Genomic DNA, 24,000 nt, shown 5'->3' with positions numbered 1-24,000 from the left:
GAAGTGAACTGTGTGAACATCCTCCAGCTGCTCCGGATGATTCCTGTGAGTTTTATCACATGTAAATATTTCTCAAAGCTGCAAACATCACATTTGATCCAGGATGTGCGTGGTGCTGTGTGTTACTGTGTGGATGTGATGTAGATGGCGCTGTTAACTGGCTCCATGCAGCTCAGCTCAGTGTGAACACCTGCTGTGACCTCACTGACCTGCAGGACACAAAGTGACACCACAGTGACTCTAAACCCACCAGGACTCTTTCTTCACACTTTAAAGTCAAATATTTGAGCTTTTTATCTGACAGCTGCCAAAACCTCAAATCTCCAACTCCACATGTAACTTATAATACTACAGCGCGCAAACTTCACAGGCAGCATATTTACATTAATTGCATGAAGACAAAACCACCATGAAGTCAACAGACGTCACATGTTTCTTCCAGACAATAACATTTAAAGAGTTGTCATGAATTATTGTTTCTCATTGAACAAGATACAAAACCAGGGAAGCACAATATGGGTTTTCTTCCCACAGCTGATCCGATAACTGATGATAACTTTTCATTTGTATTTTATTTTATGTGATATAAAACTTCTGATCACTGAAGATCTGAGTCAGAACACGATGTCGATGATTTTCAATAAGGATTCAACTCTAACGCACGATAATAAATATAATAAATATAATAAAAACATAAAATAAGACGTGACCTGCTGAGTCTGTGAGAGGTGATGTCATCACATCGTAAACAGCTGACTGACATCATCCCAACATGACCTCATGTGTTATGTATAATAATAATAATAATAATAATAATAATAATAATGATAATAATAATAATGATGATGATGATGGATGTTGGAGGCTATGAACTGTCGGTTCTGGTCATGTGATCACAGCTGGTCCCTGCAGTGAAGTGGATCCTGTCAGATCTTTATGGATCTCCTCCTCTGACTCACAGTGAAGCAGCACACACACATCCACTCTGCTGCTGCTGCTGGTTCTGCTGCTGGTTCTGGTGCTGGTTCTGGTGTAAAGTGGCTCTGGCAGCCATAAGGCTGGATGGGTCAGAGCTCAGGAGAGGCTGCAGCTCGGACCTGATCTAACAGAGAGAGAAACAAAGACAGGAGACTCTCTGCTGGATGTGTTCTCCTCCTCCTCCTCCTCCTCCTCCTCCTCCTCTTCCTCTTCCTCCTCTTCCTCCTCCTCCTCCTCCTCCTCCTCCTCTTCCTCCTCTTCTTCTTCTCCTTCTTCCAGGTGTAAAACTCTTAAAGACAAATGTTGACTTCCTTCCGCGACAAGTTTCTATAAAAGCAGAGAAAACATTTTTCCAGACAGATCTCCACTTTCTGATCGATACTGATCGATAAAGCCACCATGTGATCACTTTCATCCTCACACACACACACACACACACACACACACACACACACACACACAGAGGCGGCATCATCACCGGATTCTACTTGTGAAACTGCGCGCGGAGGATCGATGCCTCTCTGTCTGATCGATCAGCAGAGTGTGTGATCAGTTTGGGCTCTGCGGGGTCAGTGCGCTCAGTCCGCGGCCACACACGCTCACACACACTCACACACACTCACACACACACGGCTGTAGTCCGGCGGCGGAGCGAGCGGAGGTCCCGGAGCTGTGAGGAGCAGCGGACAGCAGCGGAGCGGAGAGGAGGTGGCGCTCCTCTCTGCGCCGGGACAGCACACGGACTCTCTCTCTCTCTCCCCCTCTGCGCTCAGTCTCCTCCTGCTGGAGATAAATTAACGGAAAGCAGCTGTCGGCTGTGTTAGAGGCGAGGCGGCCGTCTGGCAGCTCAGGGATCCGTTCTGCCTTTTCTCTTCCCTCCTCGTCAGCTCGTGTTGTCGGGACTCCGCCGCACCGCGCCCTCCGTCCCGAGCAGCGAGGAGCCGCACCGCCGCACGCCGGCCAGAGCGCACCGCAGGACGGACAGACATGTTGCCGAGGTCCGCCGGTCTCCGCGGATCTCCGCCGGTTTGAAATGCACTTTGAGGACGTTTTGGATCCTCGCACCGTCCGACAGCACCGGCCGCTCCCGCTCCAGCCTCAGCGGACCGGATCAGATCTGCGCTGAAGCTCTAACGGGACTTTTCTCTTGTTGCCGGAGATGTTCTTCGTGTCTGGGCTCAAAGTTGTGCGCTCCCCGGCGGAGGGCCTCTAACAGGTCCGGACAGTACATGTAACCCGAGGCGGGGTCAAAGTTCAGCCCTGGTTGGAAATGTGAAAGCGAAGGGGGCACAAGGAGGGCTCTACTTCCCCTCTCTCACTCTCTCCTTTTTTTCTGTTCTTTCCTTTTTTCACACACACACATACACTACACACTGCGCACACGCACGCGCACACACACAGGCTGGAGTTACAGTAACCCACACACGCACACACACATAAACACACACACACACCTTCCAGATCTAAGATTAGATCGACAGATATGTATTCTCCGCTATGTCTAACACAGGTGAGTGAGCGCTAAACTTTCTAATGTGTTCCCGGTGTTTGTGTGCAGCTCTGCCTCCTGTAGACTGTTGACTGTACACTGAGGACTGTATGGACTCTATAGACTGTTGACTGTACACTGAGGACTGTATGGACTCTATAGACTGCCTCCTATAGTCTGCAGCTCCGCTCTCACTCCGTCTTCCTCTCCGCAGCACATGGCGGCGGCGGACGACTCCAAACTTCACTTATCAAATTATTCAATCCTGCGCGGCGGTTTCTGCCTCTGCGCGCTCCGTGGGACTCTTTCCACGCACAGTCTGCGTGTTTGTGCGGTTGTTGGGGAGTGTGTGTGTGTGTGTGCGGGCAGCGGCACTCTGTCCCGGCTGCTCCCCGCTCAGGCTGCTCCGCTGCCCGGACAGCCTGACCGCAGCTCCGGCGCGGTGCGCGGGGAGCCGTGCGGAGGTTCCGTTCTCACTTCCTCTCTCAAGTTTGAGCGCCATCATTTGCGCAAAATTCGGATGCGTGCTCTCACTCACAGCCGCCGTCTGGACGCGTAAAGTTTCGGGTTAATTCTGTTTTCTTTGCCCAAAAACTTTCCAAGCGTAGCTGCAGCCGCCGGCCCGCTCAGAGCCGAGCCGAGCCGAGCCGAGCGGCAGGAACACGTCGAGGCTCAGTGTGAAGTTCACTTCAGTTTAACCAACACGACTCATATTTGTGCATTCATACTGGAGTGCGTGTCTGACCGGGACCGGGACCAGTGGAGTCCGGAGGGTCCAGGCTGTCAGCTGCTGGTCGGTCCCGGTCCGTAAAATCGAAGTGATTCTGATCATTAAAAGCTTCCGTCCTGCTGCTGAGGCCTCAGAGGAGCTCAGGCCCGACAGCAGCACGAGTGTGTGTGTGAGAGGTGACCTGAGGTGACAGCAGACCTGCAGCAGCTCACCTGAGACTGAACACCTGACACTGAACACCTGACGCTGAACTTTACTCCACACGTGCAGACGACAAACTGAAGTCATTGATAATTTATTTACAGTCCAAATCTGAATGAAAACACGTTGCATATTTATTCATCAGGAACTAAACTGTCATTTAATTTTATTCTGTAAAAGAGGTTTCTCTGCTGCCGTGGTGTGTTCAGGGTCAGAGGTTAGAATAGGATCTTTGCTGTGTGTGACCTCACAGAGACTTCTTCTTCTGTAGGAATCATCGTCCTGATCTCCTGAAATTAACCACGCTCCTCAAAAATACAATTAACATTTAAAACAGAACAAATCAAGCTCGTTTATATTTAAATGATTTTATATTTCAGCATCGTAAATTTAAAACCACCAGTTATTTAAAATGTATTTTATTCTGATGATTGGCTTGAAATCAGCGTCATGATTTATTATTCGTGACTAAAAATGATTTCTGTATTTTAATCCAGAAACGAGATAATTTAGATGAATTAATAAAAGAGTGTTTTTATTGATCCTGGCTGTGAATATTCAGCAACATGTCGTCGTGTTTTAACCTGCAGCTCGTCAGCTTTTTGTGGCTTCACTCATTTATGTTTATTGTATTTTTTTTGGGTGAATCCACTAAAATGATTTGGCATCTTGATTTTCTGCTCTGAGCTTCAGTCTGAATCTGCAGGAAGGAAAATGAGCTTTAACGTTTAATCTGATTATCAGCCAGTAAAACCAGTAACGAGCAGCCTGAGTCCTCGCTGACTGTCGGGTTTATAAATCCTGCCGGCCAGAAAGAAATGTGTTCAGGGCTGTGAGCAGATGTGTTCGCTGCACAGATTCTCACCCAGCAGATGTTTTGTTCCTTTTGCTTATTGAAATAATTATTTAATCATCACATTTTACATTTCTGATATTTTTGGACATTTCTGCAGCGTGTGTGTGATCAGCTGCTCGTGTGTGATCCACTGAACCTGCTGGACCACAAGAGGCTTTTTTATTTGACACTGTAAAACCCAAATTTAATGATTTATATGTATTTTTTAAATTATTACTGGCCTTAAATATTAGTAACAGCTGATTCTTTTGATTAATGTCATGCAGGTTGATCGTGAATTTGTGTTTTCTGTTTTTAAAACACAAACCGTTTTAAAATATAAAAGATTTCCTGATTAAAAGCAAAATAAATCATGATAGAAACGTCGAGTTTCAGCGTTTCAAAGTGTCGCTGAAGTTAGCGTCTGCGTTTCACCACTCAGCCAGCAGGGGGCGCCCAGAAACAAAACGCTTTTTTTAATTTAATTGTATTTTAACATTTTTAATTTATTGTGGATTTTTTGTGGACTTTGTTTCGTCGTGAGAAACGTCGGCATCGTCACAAACGACACATTTAGTTGTAGTCGTGCCAGAAATCATGAAAATGTTCAGCAGGTTTATTTAAGTTGGTGCTCGTTGGCCTCTTTTTTTTGGCATATGAATATTTATTGATTTTGAAGAAAAAGCAACAAGAATCCAAGATTTCCACATCCTGTGGTCACAGGAGGGCAGCAGGAGCAGAGACACGGTGTGAAGACGGAGAGGGATAAAGAAAATATCAGAAACACGAGCAGAAGTGTTCACTGATCAATCCAGAGGAGATTGTTAGTCATAAATCGATTTGTATATTTTTACATCATAAAAAAGATCTCGTCTTCAAAACTACATTTTAATCTCCTGGACATGTTTGGAAGTGATAAATGTGTTGAGCTTTCACTGATTCACACGTTGTTGGAAGAAAAGTTCACACAGATGATCCTTCGTTCTATCGTTTGTCTTCAGGGAGAAAATATCTGGGAGATGATTTAGTTTCTAAACTCTCCTTTGATTTAAATTTACCACATTCTGCTGAAGAATTCTTTAGTTTGTCGTTCGTTTGCTGTTTTTGGAGATCGTGTTTGAGGCTGGTTGGCTCTCAGATATCAGTGTTTAGTCCTGGTTGGATCCTGCTGTGTGTGTGTGTGTGTGTGTGTGTGTGTGTGTGTGTGTGCAGTGTGTGTGTGTGCAGTGTGTGTGTGTGCAGTGTGTATCGGTGTGTTTTGTGTCGTCGAGGCTGCAGCCGTCCTCCTTCATCAGCAGCCGTTAACCGTCGGGCCTCGGCGGCTCAGTCGGGCCTCGGCGGCGGGCGGCGAGCCACTGAGCCCGAGCGACACGCCGATAATTCCCTCAGTGTGTCGGTGTGGGTGTCAATAGACGGGGAGGGAGGCAGGCAGGCAGGGAGGATTACCATTATTGCTCCCCTAAATGACTGTTATTCAGGGGGCTGTTGTTACAGGAGCCCATTACATCTGTCACCAAGGTGCAGAGGGGGAACGTGTAAGCCTCAGTCCGCCTCTCAGACTCCCCTCGCGGGTTTAGAAACGCTGATTTCCTCGGAGGGAAAACGCTGAAAGGAAGAATGACCCCAAAAGAGACGAAGAAAGAACCCCGGGAAGCCGCGTCACACGTCCGCCTCCGACCCTCCTCAGCACGGTTTAAACAGGCGGCTTTTATTCAGCTCTCTGTCAGCGAGACGAGATGATTTCACCTGGTTTTATTAAAAATGGGCTCAAAAGAAACGTTGCTTTTCTGGACACAGATGCAGCAGCTTTAAGATGCAGACAGAGAGGGAGAACACTGGGAACAAGTGGGATTATCTCACAACAACTGGCCCAATTTTCACTCATCTGAAAAAAAAACAGACACACATTTTTAAGTCCAGATGTGAACAGACCCGACCGGTTCATGAAGAACTGAGACACAGTGAAGAGCACCGTACTCTGTTACAGAAGCTCAAAACTCTCATTTTCCTAAAAACTCGCCTGTGGGTTGAGATAATTTTATGCTTCTGACTCAAATCAATCAATATCTTCTGCTACAGAGTCTCTTCTTGTTTCTGCTGCAGAGATCCGCTTTGTTCTGGCACTCGTATCCATGCAGAGCCCGTTTGATTAATCGACCAGAAAGGTTGGAAATTATATGTTGAAAAATTAAATATGAGAGAATGTGATGGATTATTGTTTGTTACAGAGTCAAAAATAATAGAGTGAGATAATTTCACATTTTCAATAAGAATCATCTTAAATTCATGGATCTTTTGGTTCTGGTGAGATGTTTGTCTTTTCTTATTTCTCGATGCTGACATTAATTCTATAAAATATCTGAAACAACAGAAGCTGCACACAGAAACAGAAACCTGGACATTTATTTTGTCTTTAAGAAAAAAAAAATAAAATCCGGTTTTTAATTTGGACTGAGCCGAGTGTCTGCAGCGGGTCACTGAGGTCCGTCTCCGCTCCTCACATGTTACATATTTCCTGAACCAGACGTATTTTAATGTCTCCATAACACCCGGCTTGTTCCAGCAGTCTTCTTGAATCATTTTCTTGACACGGATGCAGAAACAGGATTATTTTGTTTCAAGACACATTTCAGAAAACATTCCTGAGTCGAGGGGAAGCTGAGAACAAGAGGGATTATCTCACCCCGCTGGCAGAAAAGCACGTTTTTTAAGGCTGAATATGAGACGAAGTGACTTGTTAAGTGGGATTTTGTTTGCGGCCGACAGACCGAGTGTGAAAAAGCGGCGGAGGAAGCGTCGGTGAGGGACGGTGTGAGCGGGTCAGGAAGCTGAAACGCTGCACTGGGCTGTGAGGAATGTTGGTATGTGGCTCCAACGAACATCCAGAGCCGCCGAGCTGCAGATCCACTGTGGAATGTGTGTGTGTGTGTGTGTGTGTGTGTGTGTGTGTGGAGACTGAACACATCATCCGTCCAGCAGCCGCTCGTCGTCCTAATAACCGCCCGAGGACACACACAAACAGAAACACATCTCAGCGCGAACAGAAACCACAAATAACAAAAGGCGGCGTTCTCGGCCGTCCTGGAGTGAGATTTCAGAGCTGCAGGTTGGCTGCAGAGCGGCTGGAGGCGCTTTTGGAGACAAACCCGTTCGCCTGGACCGTCTCCAAGAAGAAACAATGTGCTGTATTCAGACCCCTTGACAAGGGAGGGTGAACAATGTTATATAAAAAAAAAAAAAGCGTTGCAGCTGGTGCTCTAATGCACAGCCTGTAGATATAGTTTCCTCTTTAGTGTGAGAGCTCACACAGAAGATTTGACTTAAAGATTTTCTGCTGGAAAAACACTCCTCCTGAACTTCCTGTATTTTTTATGATATTTAACCCAGAACCTCCAGCTGAACCTCCCAAAATAAAAGAAGCCAAAACTTAATGTTTCTCCTCATGTTGAGCCTCAAAGCAACAGAATTTATCTCCCAACAAGTCCGACAGATCTTCTTCTCCTTTATTGTCTGAAAACTGTTAACTGCTGTGGATTCATCCGCAGCTGAAAATAGTCCTCGATAAATGATCGATACATTTCCTTCTGATACAGAAACATTTCATACGTTAATAACTGTACATGACAAAATTAGAACAACATCATCCGTATCCGTCCGTCATACGTTTGACTTGTAGCTCGTCTACAGAAAAAATCTACTTCTTTCTAGAATTTTTCCAGAAATATCGACTCGAAAAACAGAATAAAATCGGCGCTGCAGCAGAGTCGAGAACGATTCCATGTGAATCTGCTTCTTTGAATTGTTTTCTTCTTAATTTTTTTTATTTTTAATTGGATCGCAGTAAATGACAAATCACGAAACATTAAACTTGATCAGAGAAAATTCTTGAACGAAATCGATGTGTGTTTTAAAAAAGGTCACGATATTCTAGAAGAAGAAATAAACCGCTTTCTTTCCAAACGTCACGATCCGATTATCTTCACTGACCCGCGTTGGTTTGTGAAACAACATTTTTACCACATTTGTTTTTGTGTCGTATCGTCTGTAAATTAGTTTCATCGTAAGAAGTGAAAACATCTCAGTTTCCAGCACAAATCAGCTGGTTCAAGAATTTTACAGAACAACGTGGAGAATCAAGAAAATTTACACGTGATTCAACAAATTCTTAACAGACGTTGATTTGTGTCCAAAAAAATATCAAACTTTTCCTCAAACAACAGAAAATCTGAATTGAATCGTTTTTTAGATGTTTTCATGATTCTTGTTTTTTCACCAAATGTTTTGTGACTTTTGTCCTAAAGAAAAAAAATAAGTGAAATGAAATCTGACGCTGTGAAAACATTTCAGTGTGTCGGAGGAGTTTAAATGTTCAACTTTAAGGACTCAGAAGTGTGTGTGTGTGTGTGTGTGTGTGTGTGTGTGTGTGTGTGTGTGTCTCAGTATCCACATGCCACCCCAGTCGGAGGCATTTGCACGTATCGAGATGTGTGTGAGTCTCTTTGATCTATGAATAGTCGAGTGTTTTTTTTTTTTCAATACGTGGCTCAGGAGGAGGAGGAGGAGGAGGAGGAGGAGGAGGAGGAGGGCCTCCAGCCTCCCTCCTCCCCCTCCGTCTCCCCCCTCCGTCTCCCCCTCCATCCCGTCCTGCTCAGTAACCCTCTGAGGGGTTTTATCCAAATAAGAAATGTTCCATGAAGATGTTTTCTGTCCGTCTGTGTTCTCTCTGTTCTTTCCTTCCATCGTTGTTCCTCGATGATGAAACCGCTCGGCTGTTTTTCTTTCTCTCCGTCTGTGTTTAGACGGAAAAACTGAAATGACAGGTTTCGCAGACGAGCCTCCAAAACCCTGCAAACAAAACAAAAACATATTTATAGGACCGTATCAGCGTTTGTTACGTGTTACTGCAGAATTCATAGACACGTGAATCACGACTTGTTTCCTCCTGACAGCCGTTGACTTCCATTTATTTGCTCGCTCGCGTCAACGTCACTCTTATTTTAAGGACAAATTCACACGTGTGCTTATATGAAAAATAAGAACCAGACAGAAAAGTGATGATGGAAGTTTCATAGTTCACTGAACAGTTTTCTCCCGAACAACTGAAGTAGCTGGAGACTTGCTGTAGCCGGTCCAGACGTTATTTACATCCTTTATTAAGACGAAGTCTTCACTGTAGCTGCTGAGATACAAGTGTCGGCCGTCTGAAGCGCGTTGAGGCTGCAGAGAACATCATCCACTGATGAATAAATGGAAAATGATCAACAGCTCACATAGTCTGTTGTATCTTATCTTAGATATGTAAAAACTCGTCATCGACTAAAACATCATGTTCTGTCTCCACAAACACGGCTGGAAAATGTCTCCAACAAACATCCAGCGAGTTCACATGTACAAACGCTGAAGCACAGACCTACCTGTGGTCACAACCTCGTCTCCCGTCCACCTCCTGATATCAGCGTTCAGTAACAAACATGTAATGTGAATGTGAGCTGACACGTGTTGCAGACATGAGGAGAAACATATCTGTGGTTCACAGGAAACATTTGATCCCGGTGACTGGGCTCTCTGATGGCACAAACACGGCTAGAATATGTCCGGACTTCTCATCAGAAATATCTCGTGGTTTCACACACAAATGTTTTCACACACGCCGTCTCATATCTGTGGTCTGCAGAAACGTCTCACCAACATTAAATCCTGGCGCCCGGGCTGCTTTTCTAACCCTTCCTCACCGTACAGCCGTGTGGTGTTCAAACTACACTGATGCTCATTTCTAGAAACGTCTTGAAACAAAGAGAAAGTCCACTCAGCAGAAATGAATCCAAACTCTTGTTATGTTTTTAAACACGTGTGCGCTCAGAGAGGACGGCAGCGTCGCTGTAAGAATATTATAAACATTAAAATCATTTCAAGACTTTACAGGAAGCTGCTCACTGAACTGATCCGTGGGGTTATAAACTGCAGACCTGCTCCGTTTAGTTCCCAGCGACAGTGTCACTCCACTAAATGTTTCTTCAGTTAAGGTTTGTGGATGTTTGGTCTCGTCTTTGTGTCGGGCCGTAAACAGGTTCTGGTTCTTCTGGGTTCTCTCAGTCTCATGTGTTCAGCCCGTCTGAATGAGCCTGGTTTCGTGGTGGTTTTGGGGTTTTGAGCAGGAGAACAGCTGTAACCAACACTAACTTGGGTCTAATCCACAACATGCAGTCTCACCACATTCCCACCTTAATAAGTGAGCAGCTCTCGTCAGCCCAAAGCCACATAATGCACCTTTAATACTCCTCCTGCACGTGACCACCTGATCTGAGAGCAGCACGGTCGTTGTTCCTGTTTGTGGCTGCGCTCGTACGTTGGGAAGGTTTTCTGGGACTCACACTCACAGATTTCCACAGACCACTACAGACCACCTCAGACCACTACAGACCACCTCAGACCAACACAGACCACCTCAGACCACTACAGACCACCTCAGACCACCACAGACCACCTCAGACCACCGCAGACCACCTCAGACCACTACAGACCACCACAGACCACCTCAGACCACCACAGACCACCTCAGACCACTACAGACCACCTCAGACCACCACAGACCACCTCAGACCGCTACAGACCACCTCAGACCAATACAGACCACCACAGACCACTACAGACCACCTCAGACGACCACAGACCACCTCAGACCACTACAGACCAATACAGACCACCACAGACCAATACAGACCACCACAGACCAATACAGACCACCACAGACCACTACAGACCACTACAGACCACCACAGACCACCACAGACCAATACAGACCACTACAGACCACTACAGACCTGCCTGACCCATATCTATACCTGAGGCTGGAGGCGGAGTCAGGCTGTCATTAAGCTGATTGTTGTTGATTATTGAAATGACTCGTTTGTGTTCTGCTTCACTTCCTTTAATTCATCCTTCTTTCTTTCCTTGTTCTCGTTCTTCTTCCTTTTTTATTTGCAGCTTTACTTTTTGTCTTTTATTTCTTCTATTTCACTGATAAAATGAACTTCCTGATTTCTTTTTGTCTGTCGTTTTTCCTTCTTTACTTCTTTGTTCACTACTTTCTCTCATCCTTTGTTCCCTCTGCGTTCTTCTTCTCTTCTGCTTCTCTTTCTTTGTTTTCTTAATCTTTACTTCCATCTCTCCTTCCTGTCTTTCCTCCTCTGATGTAAAAGCAATATGAATACTACTGAGAGTTGGTAGGAGTGATCTCACCACACCAGCATCCTTCAATAAAACAACAGTTTTAAGAGTTTTCGACTCTTTCCAACCGCTTATGATTCATTATTAACTCTTGTTTGTGCAGCCAAACATTGTTCACACGCTCAGATTATAATTTTAAAAAGTTCAGTGAAATAAACAGAATATATTGAAAAGCTGAGTTTTGATTGTTTGTGACCATCATGTAGCTTCATGGAGCAACATGATACCCGTGTGTGATGCTGTTAGATGGAGAGATGAGATGGAGCAGATGGAAACTGTATCGTTTGATGTTTGGGATGAGTTTTTGCGTGAGCTCGATGGCGTCTCACCTTCTCACCACGTCTGTCTTCTCTCCATCCCTCAGGATGAATTCCATCCTTTCATCGAAGCCCTGCTGCCCCACGTCCGGGCCTTCGCCTACACATGGTTCAACCTGCAGGCCCGCAAGAGGAAGTACTTCAAGAAGCACGAGAAGCGCATGTCCAAGGAGGAGGAGCGCGCCGTGAAGGACGAGCTGCTCAGCGAGAAGCCCGAGGTCAAGCAGAAGTGGGCGTCGCGCCTCCTGGCCAAACTGCGCAAGGACATCCGGCCCGAGTTCAGGGAGGACTTTGTGCTGACGGTGACGGGGAAGAAGGCGCCGTGCTGCGTGCTGTCCAACCCCGACCAGAAGGGCAAGATGAGGAGGATCGACTGCCTGCGCCAGGCGGACAAAGTGTGGAGGCTGGACCTGGTCATGGTGATTTTATTCAAAGGGATTCCCCTCGAAAGTACTGACGGGGAGAGGCTGGTAAAGTCTCCTCAGTGTTCGAACCCCAGCCTGTGTGTGCAGCCGCACCACATTGGAGTTTCAGTCAAGGAGCTGGATCTCTACCTGGCCTACTTCGTGCACGCAGGTCAGTCCACATCTCTTCTTTGTGTGTGTGTGTGTGTGTGTGTGTGTGTGTGTGTGTGTGTGTGTGTGATGCTGAGCTGCTGGTTGTTGCATTTGAACGTCACAGTGACCCTGAACGCAACACGTGAAGCTCCTGATGTCTCGTGGCTTCACATCACTTCTCTGCTGAGGAGTTTGCAGTTGAAGCTCTTGTAGTCGTTTATAGATTCTTACTGAAACCAACTGAGAACCCAAAACTGAGCGAGAGGACGGGAAGTTCAGGTGTTACTTGTGGATGAGTTTTGTATTTCAGGGTTGTCGCAGAATGAAGACTTTGTGTTTTTCCGACAGCGTCTTCTGATCAGTGTTGGACGATGTACGATCAATAATATCTGTTGTTTCTGAAGGAGTTTGTATAAATTCAGTCGTGTTTTTCAGGGACAGACTGATTATCGCTCTGATCTGATGTTCAGCATTGTTCCTGATGATCCATGGATTTCTGTTTTTACTGATAAAATAGATTAATTTAAAAGGCAGCACGTTACTCTGATGAAACTGTACTTTTCAAAATATCTATAATCTTTCTCTTTTAATAATCTAATTATGAACCCTGAACCACCTGTAATGGCTGATCAGTTTTGACTTGACGAACAGGTGACATCAGCGGATCTATAAACATATTTAAATAGAAGATGCTGCTCGTTAGTGCGACAGGTTGAAGAGCTGCAGCCACTCCTGAAAATTACTCCTTATTTTTCATCTCATTTTTGTTGAGTAAAAAAAAGGTAATATATTTTATGAATAAAAATCAGACGTCTGACCGGAGAGACGACCACTTTCCTTTAAATATCAGATTCAAACACCGTGGATGAAACTTGTTTATCTGTGAGTTTGAGGATGAAATCATCTCAGAGACAAACATGTTATCTGCTGCAGACAGCCATCATGTCATCAGCGCTCAGCAGAGGAAACTGAACCTGTGAGCGCAGAGCAGCTCGGCGGCACGCACCTTCAGGACCGCTGCAAGGAAAAAAACACAATTATCTCCGCGGTGATTGCTCAGCATGTTTCCTGATTTCCGGCTGATTCCACGGGAAAATAATTTGGCTGGTTGGAATATTTGTGTGAGCAGCAGCGAGCGGTGGCCGAGGCATGTAGAGGAGACGTTTGGCAGCCGCTCTGAATACTTGGCACGCAGCGAGCAGCTAAGTTTGTTGGAGTTTTCTTGACAAAGGAGGACAGCTTCCAGATATTCAGCTGAAATCATCCACAAGATCCACTTTCAGATTCCTCCAGCAGCCAGACGGGAGTCGCTCTCATAACTAAACATGTCCTCCTCTCGGTTCTGCCTGAGCTGCAGTTAGAGGCTGAAACTAACCGTTATTCTCACTGTCAATAAATCTGTTGTGTGTCGTCGAATGTTGAAAAATGTCGTCCTCAAATATTTAGTTTTGTCCAAAACCCAAAGATCTTCAGTTTACTGTGATACACACCAGAACATATTCACATTTAACAAGCTCACATTTCCTCAATAAATAACTCAAACCAATAAATAATATAATCAAAATAGTTTAATAATTTAATAGATGACAACTAAAAGATGAATGTTAGCAGCTCCGGTGGCTTTGTGGTATTTTTTACATTAAATAAAATGTTGCTCAATTTCGCTGTTACCTCTGGACCATGAGGTCCGTTTAGCAGCTGTTCTGACCCGGTCAGTTGTATCACACGATCATCAGCAGGTGCTAAAGTCCTATAAGTGAAGTTTTAAGCTTTTAAAGTGACGCTTCTAAATGTTGTTATTGTACTTTCCTGTTTCAAATGCAGACGCTCGTTACTGGAAACACTTAATAGGGTTGTTTGTTGCTGAGAACATATTAGTTCAGAGTCGAGCCACAAACAGAACTTATTTCAATAAAAACAACATTCTCACTGCGTGCAGGCGTGACGTCAGGAGCTGAATGTTTCCTTTGACGTTTGGTGCAGAAAGTGTTTTTAATTGCAGATTTTCCTGCGGCCCTCGCCGTGTTTTTGTGGAGGTAAAGTTTCAGCTGCGATCCGTCAGCAGACACAAACACTGTGGAAAGATCTCTGGACCTTAATTACAATCCTTTCCTCTGACAGACTCGCAGACTGCAGCCTCTCAGGCCTCTGTGAGGGTTTTCAGTGTGCGGTCGCCGTGATCGGCTGCCTGCAGCTTCACACTGAGCTCCTTCAGTCGGTCTGCAGCCGCTGCAGCCGCTGCAGCCGCCGCTCTGTGGGCTCGTGTTGAGTCGAGGGTCTTTTCGCTCCGGCTGGTTCTTGGCTGTAAGTTTGAATCCCTCGGTGAGGTTTAGTTTGAATAAACTCATTTCTAGCTGCTTGTCATCGTGGGCACTCAGAGGGGGATAATTAGTGGTGGACGCGGCGGTGATTCTGGAGAACATGTTTATGTTTTAATTTTCTCTTTCGCTAAATTTAGGTTTTCTGCTGGAACAACTTTTACCACCCAGATCAGAGTGGTGAAGTCTTTTCATCACACGCAGGATTTGTCTCTTTTGAAGGAGGTGAGAGGGAGACGACTCAGGCTGGACGCCCACAGAGCTCCCTCCCCCTTCTCCCCCCTCTCCCCCGTGCCTCCCCCCGCTTCCCCCGCTCTGGATGCAGGATCAGGTTTCTTCCTGCCTCTTATTTAAGGCAGCAGAGCTTTTCTGGAGCGGCGGCGTTGATTAAAAGCCTTGTGAAGGCAGACTGACCTCAGGACTGGCAGGCCGGAGGCGGGGTCTGTCAGGGCGGCCCGAGTTGGTAATTAAATTCATCCCGTACCACTGAGTCGGGGGGGTGAAGACCAGCAGTGTTGCCAGTAGAAACCGCAGCGTACAACCAACCATTTATTATTTAATCCTCTGAGTGTTCAGCTGCAGCTCGTCACCGTGTTCCAACCTCAAAGACGAAGACATGAAACCAGAAGTAGATTTTGTGCCTGGCTTCCTGTTCTCTGCTCACCTGCAGCTGGTTGTGGTGTCGCAGCGTTTACACTGATGGTTTTATCTCAGGTTTGGAGGATACGATGCCTCAGGTCCTGTTTTAAGACCTTTCTTATTTAATCTCAGAGTTGTTTCGACTGTGTATGACTCTGCCTGGTCACAGTTTTTATGTTATTTGTCTTGGACCACTCCTGTCGCCCTCATGGCTGACGGGAGAGACCACATTTCTACTTTATTGGAAAAAAAATGCTGTGGCTCGTTTTCTTCTCTTTGAACCGATCGCACTCTTCTTGGAAGGTGCTAAACCAGCACGCAGCGACGGTGCCCCTGCAAAATTATCTAGAGGGGAACTTATTTTGAAGAGGAGAGTCGTCTTACTGTTAGCCACCAGGTTTATCTCTCCTGCACTCCTCCAGCTCATGAACCAGGTCGTCTGTATGTACCTGCTGGTGGGACAGACAGGATGTGAGATCTGCTCTCTGGTGTCACAGCTTTCAGTCTCAAGCTGACTTTTTATACGTGTTGCTCAGGACGTCTTGGTTCTAACTTGTTTTTCCCGTCTGCTGCTGTTGGAAGTCATTTAAAACTTTAATATCCAGTTAAAGTCACCGTCTGGATTCTTCTCTGTTGAACTCGTGATCAGTGTTATTTGGAGTATTTTCTGATTTTGAATGAACCGAATGTTTAATCAACTAGATAAAAAGACAGTGATTCTCATGTGCAGCGTTATCGTCACTGCACTTCAGCAGTTTTCCCGACCTTGGTGCAGATCCACCTGAACCGGACTCGGTTGATACACAGGTGAGGTAAAAGCAGTGTGCACGTCTACAGCTGGAGGTACGGTAAACAGCTGAACAGGAAGTAACCACGGAGTGTCTGACAGGTGGAGCTTTTCAAATTAACACACTGTCACTGCAGACAATCACAAACACACACACACACACACACGCACAGGCAGCAAAACCTCCATTCATTGCTTGCTCGTAGTGTGTGCGTGTGTGTGTGTGTGTGTGTGTCCTCAGGAACAAGTTGAGGGGTCAAAGGTCGCCCTCCTCCCACCCTCCCTCGTCCTCTCAGTGATTTACGAGCTCACCCCCGGCAGCGGCGGCGGGTGTCACTATCACAGGAACGCTCAACGCGTGCTGAAAGGTCGTGACCCCTATCATCAGGCCGTTTAACCTCTAGGATAAACATCTCCCCCCTCATTAGCAGGCAGCGAGCACACACACACACACACACACACAGAGCAGGGGGCGTGGTCAGAGCCGGTTGGCGGAGGCCGGTCGTGAACAAAAGGTGGAGAAGGTCGACTCCGACACTTCGTCTGTGATTTAGACGCGTCGCAGGCTGGAATAAAGATGTTAACATTTATTACAGATGAGATAATATTTATGTGGGCAGTAAAGTCAATTAAACGTAATTAGAGAAATGGAATCATAAAGTTGGAAAGAAACGAGAGTTACATTAAAGTTAGTGTCTCTGCAGAGCCGAGACGATCCAGAGGAGGAGGTCTCCGTCCGCTGACGTCTTTCTGTCCACGTTTTTAACTCTGTGTTTGGATTCAGAGCTGACGCAGGCAGAGGAGAACAAGACTTCACTTTCCTTTGACACGTCTCCTTCTTTCTTTGAGGAGAGAATTCACCTCCTCACATGTGCTGTGTGTATCACAGCCTGATACATCATGTCAGATGTCCTCCTGATGCAGACACCTTTCATACGTCTGTTTAAGAAACACAATTTGGTCAAAAGTACAGGAAAATAATTGAGTTAAAAACCCTCGTTATTACAAGGTAATGATATGAAGTAGAATAAAATGGAAATTACCCAAGAGAAGTAAATAAAGTTGTTATCTCAGGAGGGTTAGTCCCAACCCTCCTGTCACTCACACACTGTGTTCTAACTGATCCAATCACTGAACCAGGATCATCACCAGACTCCCTTAAAAAATGTGGTGATTTAAGAGTTGTTTCATGAGGAGAAACTTTGTGAGGTTCATGGAACAAAAACTGTTTCCTCCTGAAGTAACGTACACATTTATTCTGCTGGGCGTCCGCCAGAAGAGACGTCACTCCTCTGTTCGCTTTCATTCACTTCAGACTTGTTGTTCCTGCTGTCCATCTTCTGTGTCGGGTCACGTCGAGGTGCAGCGTGTAGATGGAGGATGTAGACGTGTTGCTGTGATTGGTCAGAGCGGCGACTGTTTCTTGAGAAAGTTTCTGCAGCAGCACAATTGGAGGATATCAGTGTGTCGGGGAGATAACGAGCCGACGGTCCAACCTACAGAACGTGAAGGCCGTTAGATATTTATCTTCCTGTCACCTTATACGACCCTGCAGGGTTGATACCAAGCAAACACACACCAAGTGCATGTGTGTTTGTGTGTGTGTGTGTGTGTGTGTGTCTGTGTGTGTGTGTGTGTAAAGACGTCTGACCCACTTCCCTCCGTCCTCCTGATCTCTTTAAGAGATTTGGAGCTTCGTCTCTGAACTAGTTAGTGACCAGCCGTCCTCTGCACCAAAACTACACACCAGACTCCATCTTTGCCTTCCTGCAGCTGCCACACCGTCACCACATAGCTGACACACACACACACACACACACACACACACACACACACACACACACACACACACACATACACACACACACATCCTCATACAAACCTCATCACCTCCATCACCATCATTCAGACTTGTAATATTACCAGGAAATGCGCATAAATCAGTGCATAAAACATCTGGCATTAAAAAATTCTTCTTCTCTTCCTGCTGCTGCTCAGTCGTCATGTGGAGCTATTTTAAGTCGAGCTCGGCGTAAAAACCAGGGACTCTGTTGTGGTTCCTGAACTACACACTGTGACCACGGGAACACCCCCAACCCACTACACACACACACACACACACACACACACACACACACACACACACACACACACACACACACACACACACACACACACAGAAGAAACCAGGATAAAAAATCCAAACGATCAGAACACGTCTCTCATTTAGATCGTCTGTAGCGTTCAGATCATTATCATCAGTCGCAGATCAACAATAATAATCATCATCAATACGCTTTGATACCAGGCAGACAAAATAATAACTTTTATTAACAATTCTAACAAAGTACTTCCTGTGAGCTTGATGGGAACTGTGATGGGAAATAAAAGCACCAGAAGTGAAACAGTTCATGAATGTCAGCTTTTTATTTCAACACTATTAGGACATTTTCTGACAGAACGTTGATGTTTTTGCAAAAAAATTAAAAAGCTAATCAATTGATCTATTGATTAATTGATCTTATTCTAGCAGCAGCTCGTCTCTTTCAGTCACATATTGGTATATTTTGTTTGACATAAACTTATTAAAACGAAACTCAATTTAGAAAATGTTGTAAACCTATTTAACCACGTGTCCTGAATTGATTTTAGCAATATAATAAATATAAATGTATATTATATATCTGAACATGTTCAGTTGTTCAATAAGTTAAAAATAAAAGAAGTGAAAACTGATGTGAGGTTCAGAGGATGATAACACAGTGACAGAGGCGCAGAAAACAAACGTGGAATACGAAACATCTCAACAGTTTCAGGCTGAGGGTTCAGTTCCCCCTCCTCCCCCCTCCTCCCCCCTCCTCCCCCCTCCTCCCCCTCAGCGAGGCAGATATCAGCTGATCCCTCGGCGTGCGGCGTGGTAAAGTCAGGTAATCCGGTTTAAAGTGTATTGTCAACGCTGAGCTCTCTGCGGATTTCCCTGCAAATATTCCAGTTTGGAACATATTTCTGCTCTCGCAGCGACACGAGAGGCTGTTAGAGCCGACTGATCCCCGAACACGACGCAAACAAACAGCACACACACACACACACACACACACACACACACACACACACCACACACACACACACACACACACACACACACACACACACACACACACCACACACACACACACACACCACACACACACACACACACACACACACACACACACGCACACACACACACACACACAGCACACACACACCACACACACACACACACACACACACACTATGCTCTGTTGATTTATGGCGTCGAACTTGAACTTGAACATTCAGAATAATAATAAAGGAGTAAATTGAATTCTGTTTGTGCTGACGACTGGAGGTTCACGGGTCCAACATTTAGATTCAGACCTACCAGAACCCTTCCTGTTTTAATTCATTTTCAAAATAAGAGACCTGATACAACACGGACCCGTGGACAGTCAGAACCACCTGGATTCACTTCAGTATGTGACACCTTGGTGTTGGTGGGGTTAGGTGAGTGAGGCGGTCTGTGAGCAGGTGGTGTTGAGCACTTCTCTTTAGAAAGAACCAGTGGAGCTGCTCACAACTGAATACCTGTTCTGATCCGACTGAAGACTCGGGTCAGAAATGTCCCCAGAAACCTTATGGACTCTTGAAGGTCTGTGTAGAGAAAACACATGATTATCAATTATGAATGAACTCAGTAAAATAAGAATTAAGTGATAAAGTTAAAGAAGAAGAACAGAATGACTGATGAAGAGGAAGAGGAGAAGGATCTTCATCCTCTTCCTCTTCTTCTTCCTCTCCGCGCTCACACACTCCGGCCTGTAAAGGTCATCCTCGCCACCTCTTTGTGGAGGTCGTCCTGCAGGAATGTAGCTGCGTTTGTGTTGCCTGCTGAGAATCACTGTCTCTGTTGCTACGGACGACCCCCCCTCACCCTGATGATGCGGAGGGGAGGGGGCGGTCCTTGGCAACACAGACCCTCACCGGAGGCCCCGCGGCTGCCCGGACGCTGCCCGTCTCCTTTCAGCCGTGACAACAAAATGGTGTCTGGCTCCTGATCGGTGTTTTGTTCTCGATGAGGAAAAAATCAAACTGTGATTTTAAAATAATTAAAAGAATCAATCAATCGTGACAACAACAAATAAATTATAACAAGTAAAAGTTTTAGCAGTAAAAATCTTAATCTTAATTTATAGAACGATCCTGTTGATCTGATCTCCATTAGAAGAGGCTGCAGCTTGTATTGATTGGTGATTGTCCGCCGTCAGCTGGACAATAAAGTTGCGTTGAAATGTTGCGCCCATGCTTTGACTTGCGTGTGGTCATTATGCTAACGTTGCTTATATCAGAGGGATGATGAAGTAATATGGATCATTGAGGATGCAGAGAATCGTTGACAGCTGATTCTTAATTGAAACAAATCTTGAGGCCGGTGAAGATTCACACCTCTGGTCCGTGCACCAGTGTCACACTTCAGTAAGTCAGTTTATGATTCCATGTCAGTCGTCTTCAGGTGTGTGAACAGCTGTGTGACGACGATCCTCTGTGTTTAGTCTGCAGGTGAACCTGGTCGTAGTATTTGTATCTTACAGCTCTTGATAATCCCTGAAGGTGGTTGTGTCTGATGTGTTTATCCACAGAGATGCTCGTTTATACGACGTGTTGATTTTCACACTGATGATGAATCTCAGTGTTTAAAACCGACGTCACTCAGTCAGACTGCAGTTTCAGATTCAACTGATTTTCTGAGCAAAATCATAAAATTGTCCAGAAAATGAAACTTCGACCCGTCTTCTTCTTATTTGTGGACCTTCTGACCTCTGACAGCACACACAGATTCTGTTTGACTCAGTCTGTGTGTGTGTGTGTGTGTGTGTGTGTGTTTTTGTCCGTCCATCTTGAAAGGCTTAATGAACGAGTTGTGTGCCAAAAACCCCACAAACCCTTTCATACACACACACACACACACACACACACCATCCCATTGTGTGTGAGGCCGTCGGGACGCTGCTGTGTGAAGCGAACGTCGACATGAACCAGGACAGCTGCGAGCGTCTGCAGGGAAAGTCTCCACAGATGGTGGAGGGAGAGAAACTCCAGAGTGCCGTATGGCTGCTGAAAAATAGACGAAGGAGAAGAAGAAGAAGCAGGTCGCAGCGATGACGCCGAGGCTTCTCATTCGGCGGAGACGATCGCGAGTCGTCTCTTGATTCGTCCGTCGGCATCAAAAACAAAAAGTCGGCTGAGACGTTCAGAGGGAAGGCAGACGTGAGGTCGCCCCCTGCTGGCTGGAGAATCAGACGCGTCACACAAACATCACGTTAGTTTTACTGCAACTGGAAAAGTTCGACATCTTCAGTAAATGAAGATACTTTTCTGCTGAATTACATTCAAACAGCATGTTGTTTACATGTTACACATCAGCAGGCTTCAGAATAGAAGCATTTACATACACACACAATAAAAAGAGCAGCAGGGACTCAACAGAACACATTTCAGAAACAATAGAAACTAATCTGAAAAACATTGAGCCAAAAATAAATAAATAAACTGTTCAGAAGTAATTCAGCCACTGAGATACAAACAACCTTTGTCCCTTCAGAATAAAAGCATCCCTTAGTGTATTAAAACATTCCGTCTGTGTAATGCAGGAGATGTGATAGAGTTTATCTGTGATAAGAAGATGTTATTAATGATTCTGTGTCCTCTTTTCTTGAACTACGGTGCTCATTAGTCAGAATCTGATTAGAATGATTACTTGATTAATTATACTCTGAATATTCAGCAGTTTTTAGGAGAGACTTGGCAGGAGAGTGAAGCAGCTCGGCATGAGTCCTGGACAACCAGATCGCCACGCACACCCAAACACAAACACAACGAGAGCAAAGAAACATTAAAAATATCTCGTCTGATCCCAGAACAAAATCCTCCTTCGTTTGTTGTTCACCTCCTGAAGTCAAACGTCCAAAAACTCTGAGTTTTCTTTTTAAGCTGTTTTCAGACGAGAAATGAGGAAAAAGTTTGGACGTGATGGGAGGATGAGACTGAGAGGAAGAAGGAGAAATAGAAAGAGAAGAAGAAGACAGCATGAAGGAGCAGAGAGAGAGAGAGGGGGGGGGGGAGGGAGAGAGAGGGAGGGAGGGAGGGAGAGAGGGGGGGAGGGAGGGAGAGGGGGAGAGGGGGAGGGAGGGAGGGGGAGGGAGGCTGAGGGTCGAGCTCTTTGCATATTTGAGGAAAAACTGTCCGACTGTTTGGCCTGAGTCCAGGAGGTGAAGCACACAAAGAGCTCATTCTGTGAAACCAGGACGCCTTTCCTTTTGTTTTTGGTGTTTTCTGTGTGTGTGTGTCTGTGTGTGTGTGTGTGTGTGTGTGTGTGTGCGCGCGTGTGTGTGTGTGCAGTCGAAACAGTCAGATGTTCATTTTTAATTATTGACAAGTGAAGGATTAGTGTAGGTGGAGGTTGGGGAGCTGATAACTGAATTATTGAAGTGTTTCTCTGCAGCGCTGCCCTCAGTCGCTCCGTCTGCGAGCCGAGCGAGGTGTTGGTTTGGGTCGGGGGTGTTAGCGGTGCCGGTGGTTGGGGGTGTCGGTGGTATATAAAGCCGGAGCGAGGATAATGAGGCTGCGGCGACTCGGCGTGCCAAGCCACAAGGCGCTGGCAGCCGCCTGAATCCCTCACTGTTTATCTCGTGGACGCCGCTGCGGTCGGGAAGGAAAACGTATAAAAATTATAAGTCAGCAGTGAGGAGAGAAGTGTGAGTGTTACCGCTGATCCAGGATCAGATGTTTTTTTATTATAACTGTAAGCTCTGTACAGGAGGACAGAACTCCTGTGATTCACACAAACCAACATGGGTTGATTTAAACCAGAAGTCTGACTTCATATTTAATGTTTCAAGGTGAGATTTCACCTTTTTAAAGACAACAAAACAAACTCAGCGTCTCGGTGCTCGAGCAGAGACACTTCAGAGTCAACATGAATCTCTCTCACATTTTTCAGTCACAGTGACTCATCTTTCACTGCAGTTTCACTGACTGTTGATCGCATTTACACTTTGCATCTGAAGCCAAAAGCACCAGGACTAGCCGTCGGTGCGTTCACTGTCTGCTCCGAGCGTTCACAGCAGAAGCATGATGTGAACATTTTCTTTCAGGGATTCAAACTGAGAATCGAACCTCAGCTCGTCTTTGTTCCGACTGAAGCGTTCTGAAAGCTGATCCTGATTTTAATCGCTATTTATTTCAGACTGTTTGTATTTAGCGTAGTACTCCAGTGACACTGAATCCTACATTTCCCATAATGCAACACACAGACTGCATGTCAGGCTGAATCCAGATCATCTTGCAGAGTTTGTGGGCGCATGTGCGATAAACTCACGATGGATCGAGTTCACGAGGGGCTTCAAACAATCTGCAGACTTACAGAGAATCTGCTCGAGGACTTCACTCATTGAATTACCCACAATTCATTGCAGTACAGACGTGTTGTTGTAGGTTTTCCAACTGCTGACTGAAAACACAAAAAAGAAGTAATCAAACACATTTTATTACTGTCGTCTCGAGGCCGGTCCGTCAGCAGTCTGACAGTGAACGCATCAGAGGGACATTCTGATTCAGCCGAGGTGATCTGTGGTCATGTGATTTGAATGACATCATCAGTGTTGTTTAGAGGAAGGTCGGTCATCGGCACTGTTTCCTGACGGGCTGTTTCCACACAGCCGCTGTCATGTTGTCCTGTTGCTCAGTAATGGATCCCACACCTTTTGTGAGCAGCCTCTGTGTGTGTGTGTGTGTGTGTGTGTGTGTGTGTGTGTGTGTGTGTGCTCGCCCAGGTCGTCAGCTCGTTAGCGGTGTGTGATCGGTGCGTCCCTGTCGGGCCTTCGTTCATTCACACACTCGAAGCA

The 24,000-nt window shown here is 45.7% G+C and overlaps 1 protein-coding gene across 4 annotated transcripts in view; it reads left to right on the top strand.

Moving 5' to 3' along the window:
* LOC115590799 (nuclear factor 1 A-type-like) overlaps window positions 1-13,039 on the top strand; it is a 68,621-nt gene extending 55,582 nt beyond the window's left edge. The window contains exons 1-2 of one of the 4 annotated variants that reach the window (XM_030432228.1): window positions 1,490-2,488; window positions 11,825-12,562. In XM_030432228.1, coding sequence (XP_030288088.1) covers window positions 2,462-2,488; window positions 11,825-12,547 — 750 coding nt within the window. In that variant the 5' untranslated portion in view covers window positions 1,490-2,461 and the 3' untranslated portion in view covers window positions 12,548-12,562. Of the gene's footprint in view, window positions 1-1,489; window positions 2,489-11,824 lie in introns of those variants that run through there. The other 3 variants (XM_030432229.1, XM_030432227.1, XM_030432226.1) reach the window with 3 other exon arrangements.
* Window positions 13,040-24,000: the final 10,961 nt, after the last annotated feature.

The sequence above is a fragment of the Sparus aurata genome, chromosome 11 (assembly GCF_900880675.1).
Source record: "Sparus aurata chromosome 11, fSpaAur1.1, whole genome shotgun sequence".
Classification (NCBI taxonomy): Eukaryota; Metazoa; Chordata; class Actinopteri; order Spariformes; family Sparidae; genus Sparus; species Sparus aurata.
This window is presented reverse-complemented; position numbering and strand designations above follow the sequence as displayed.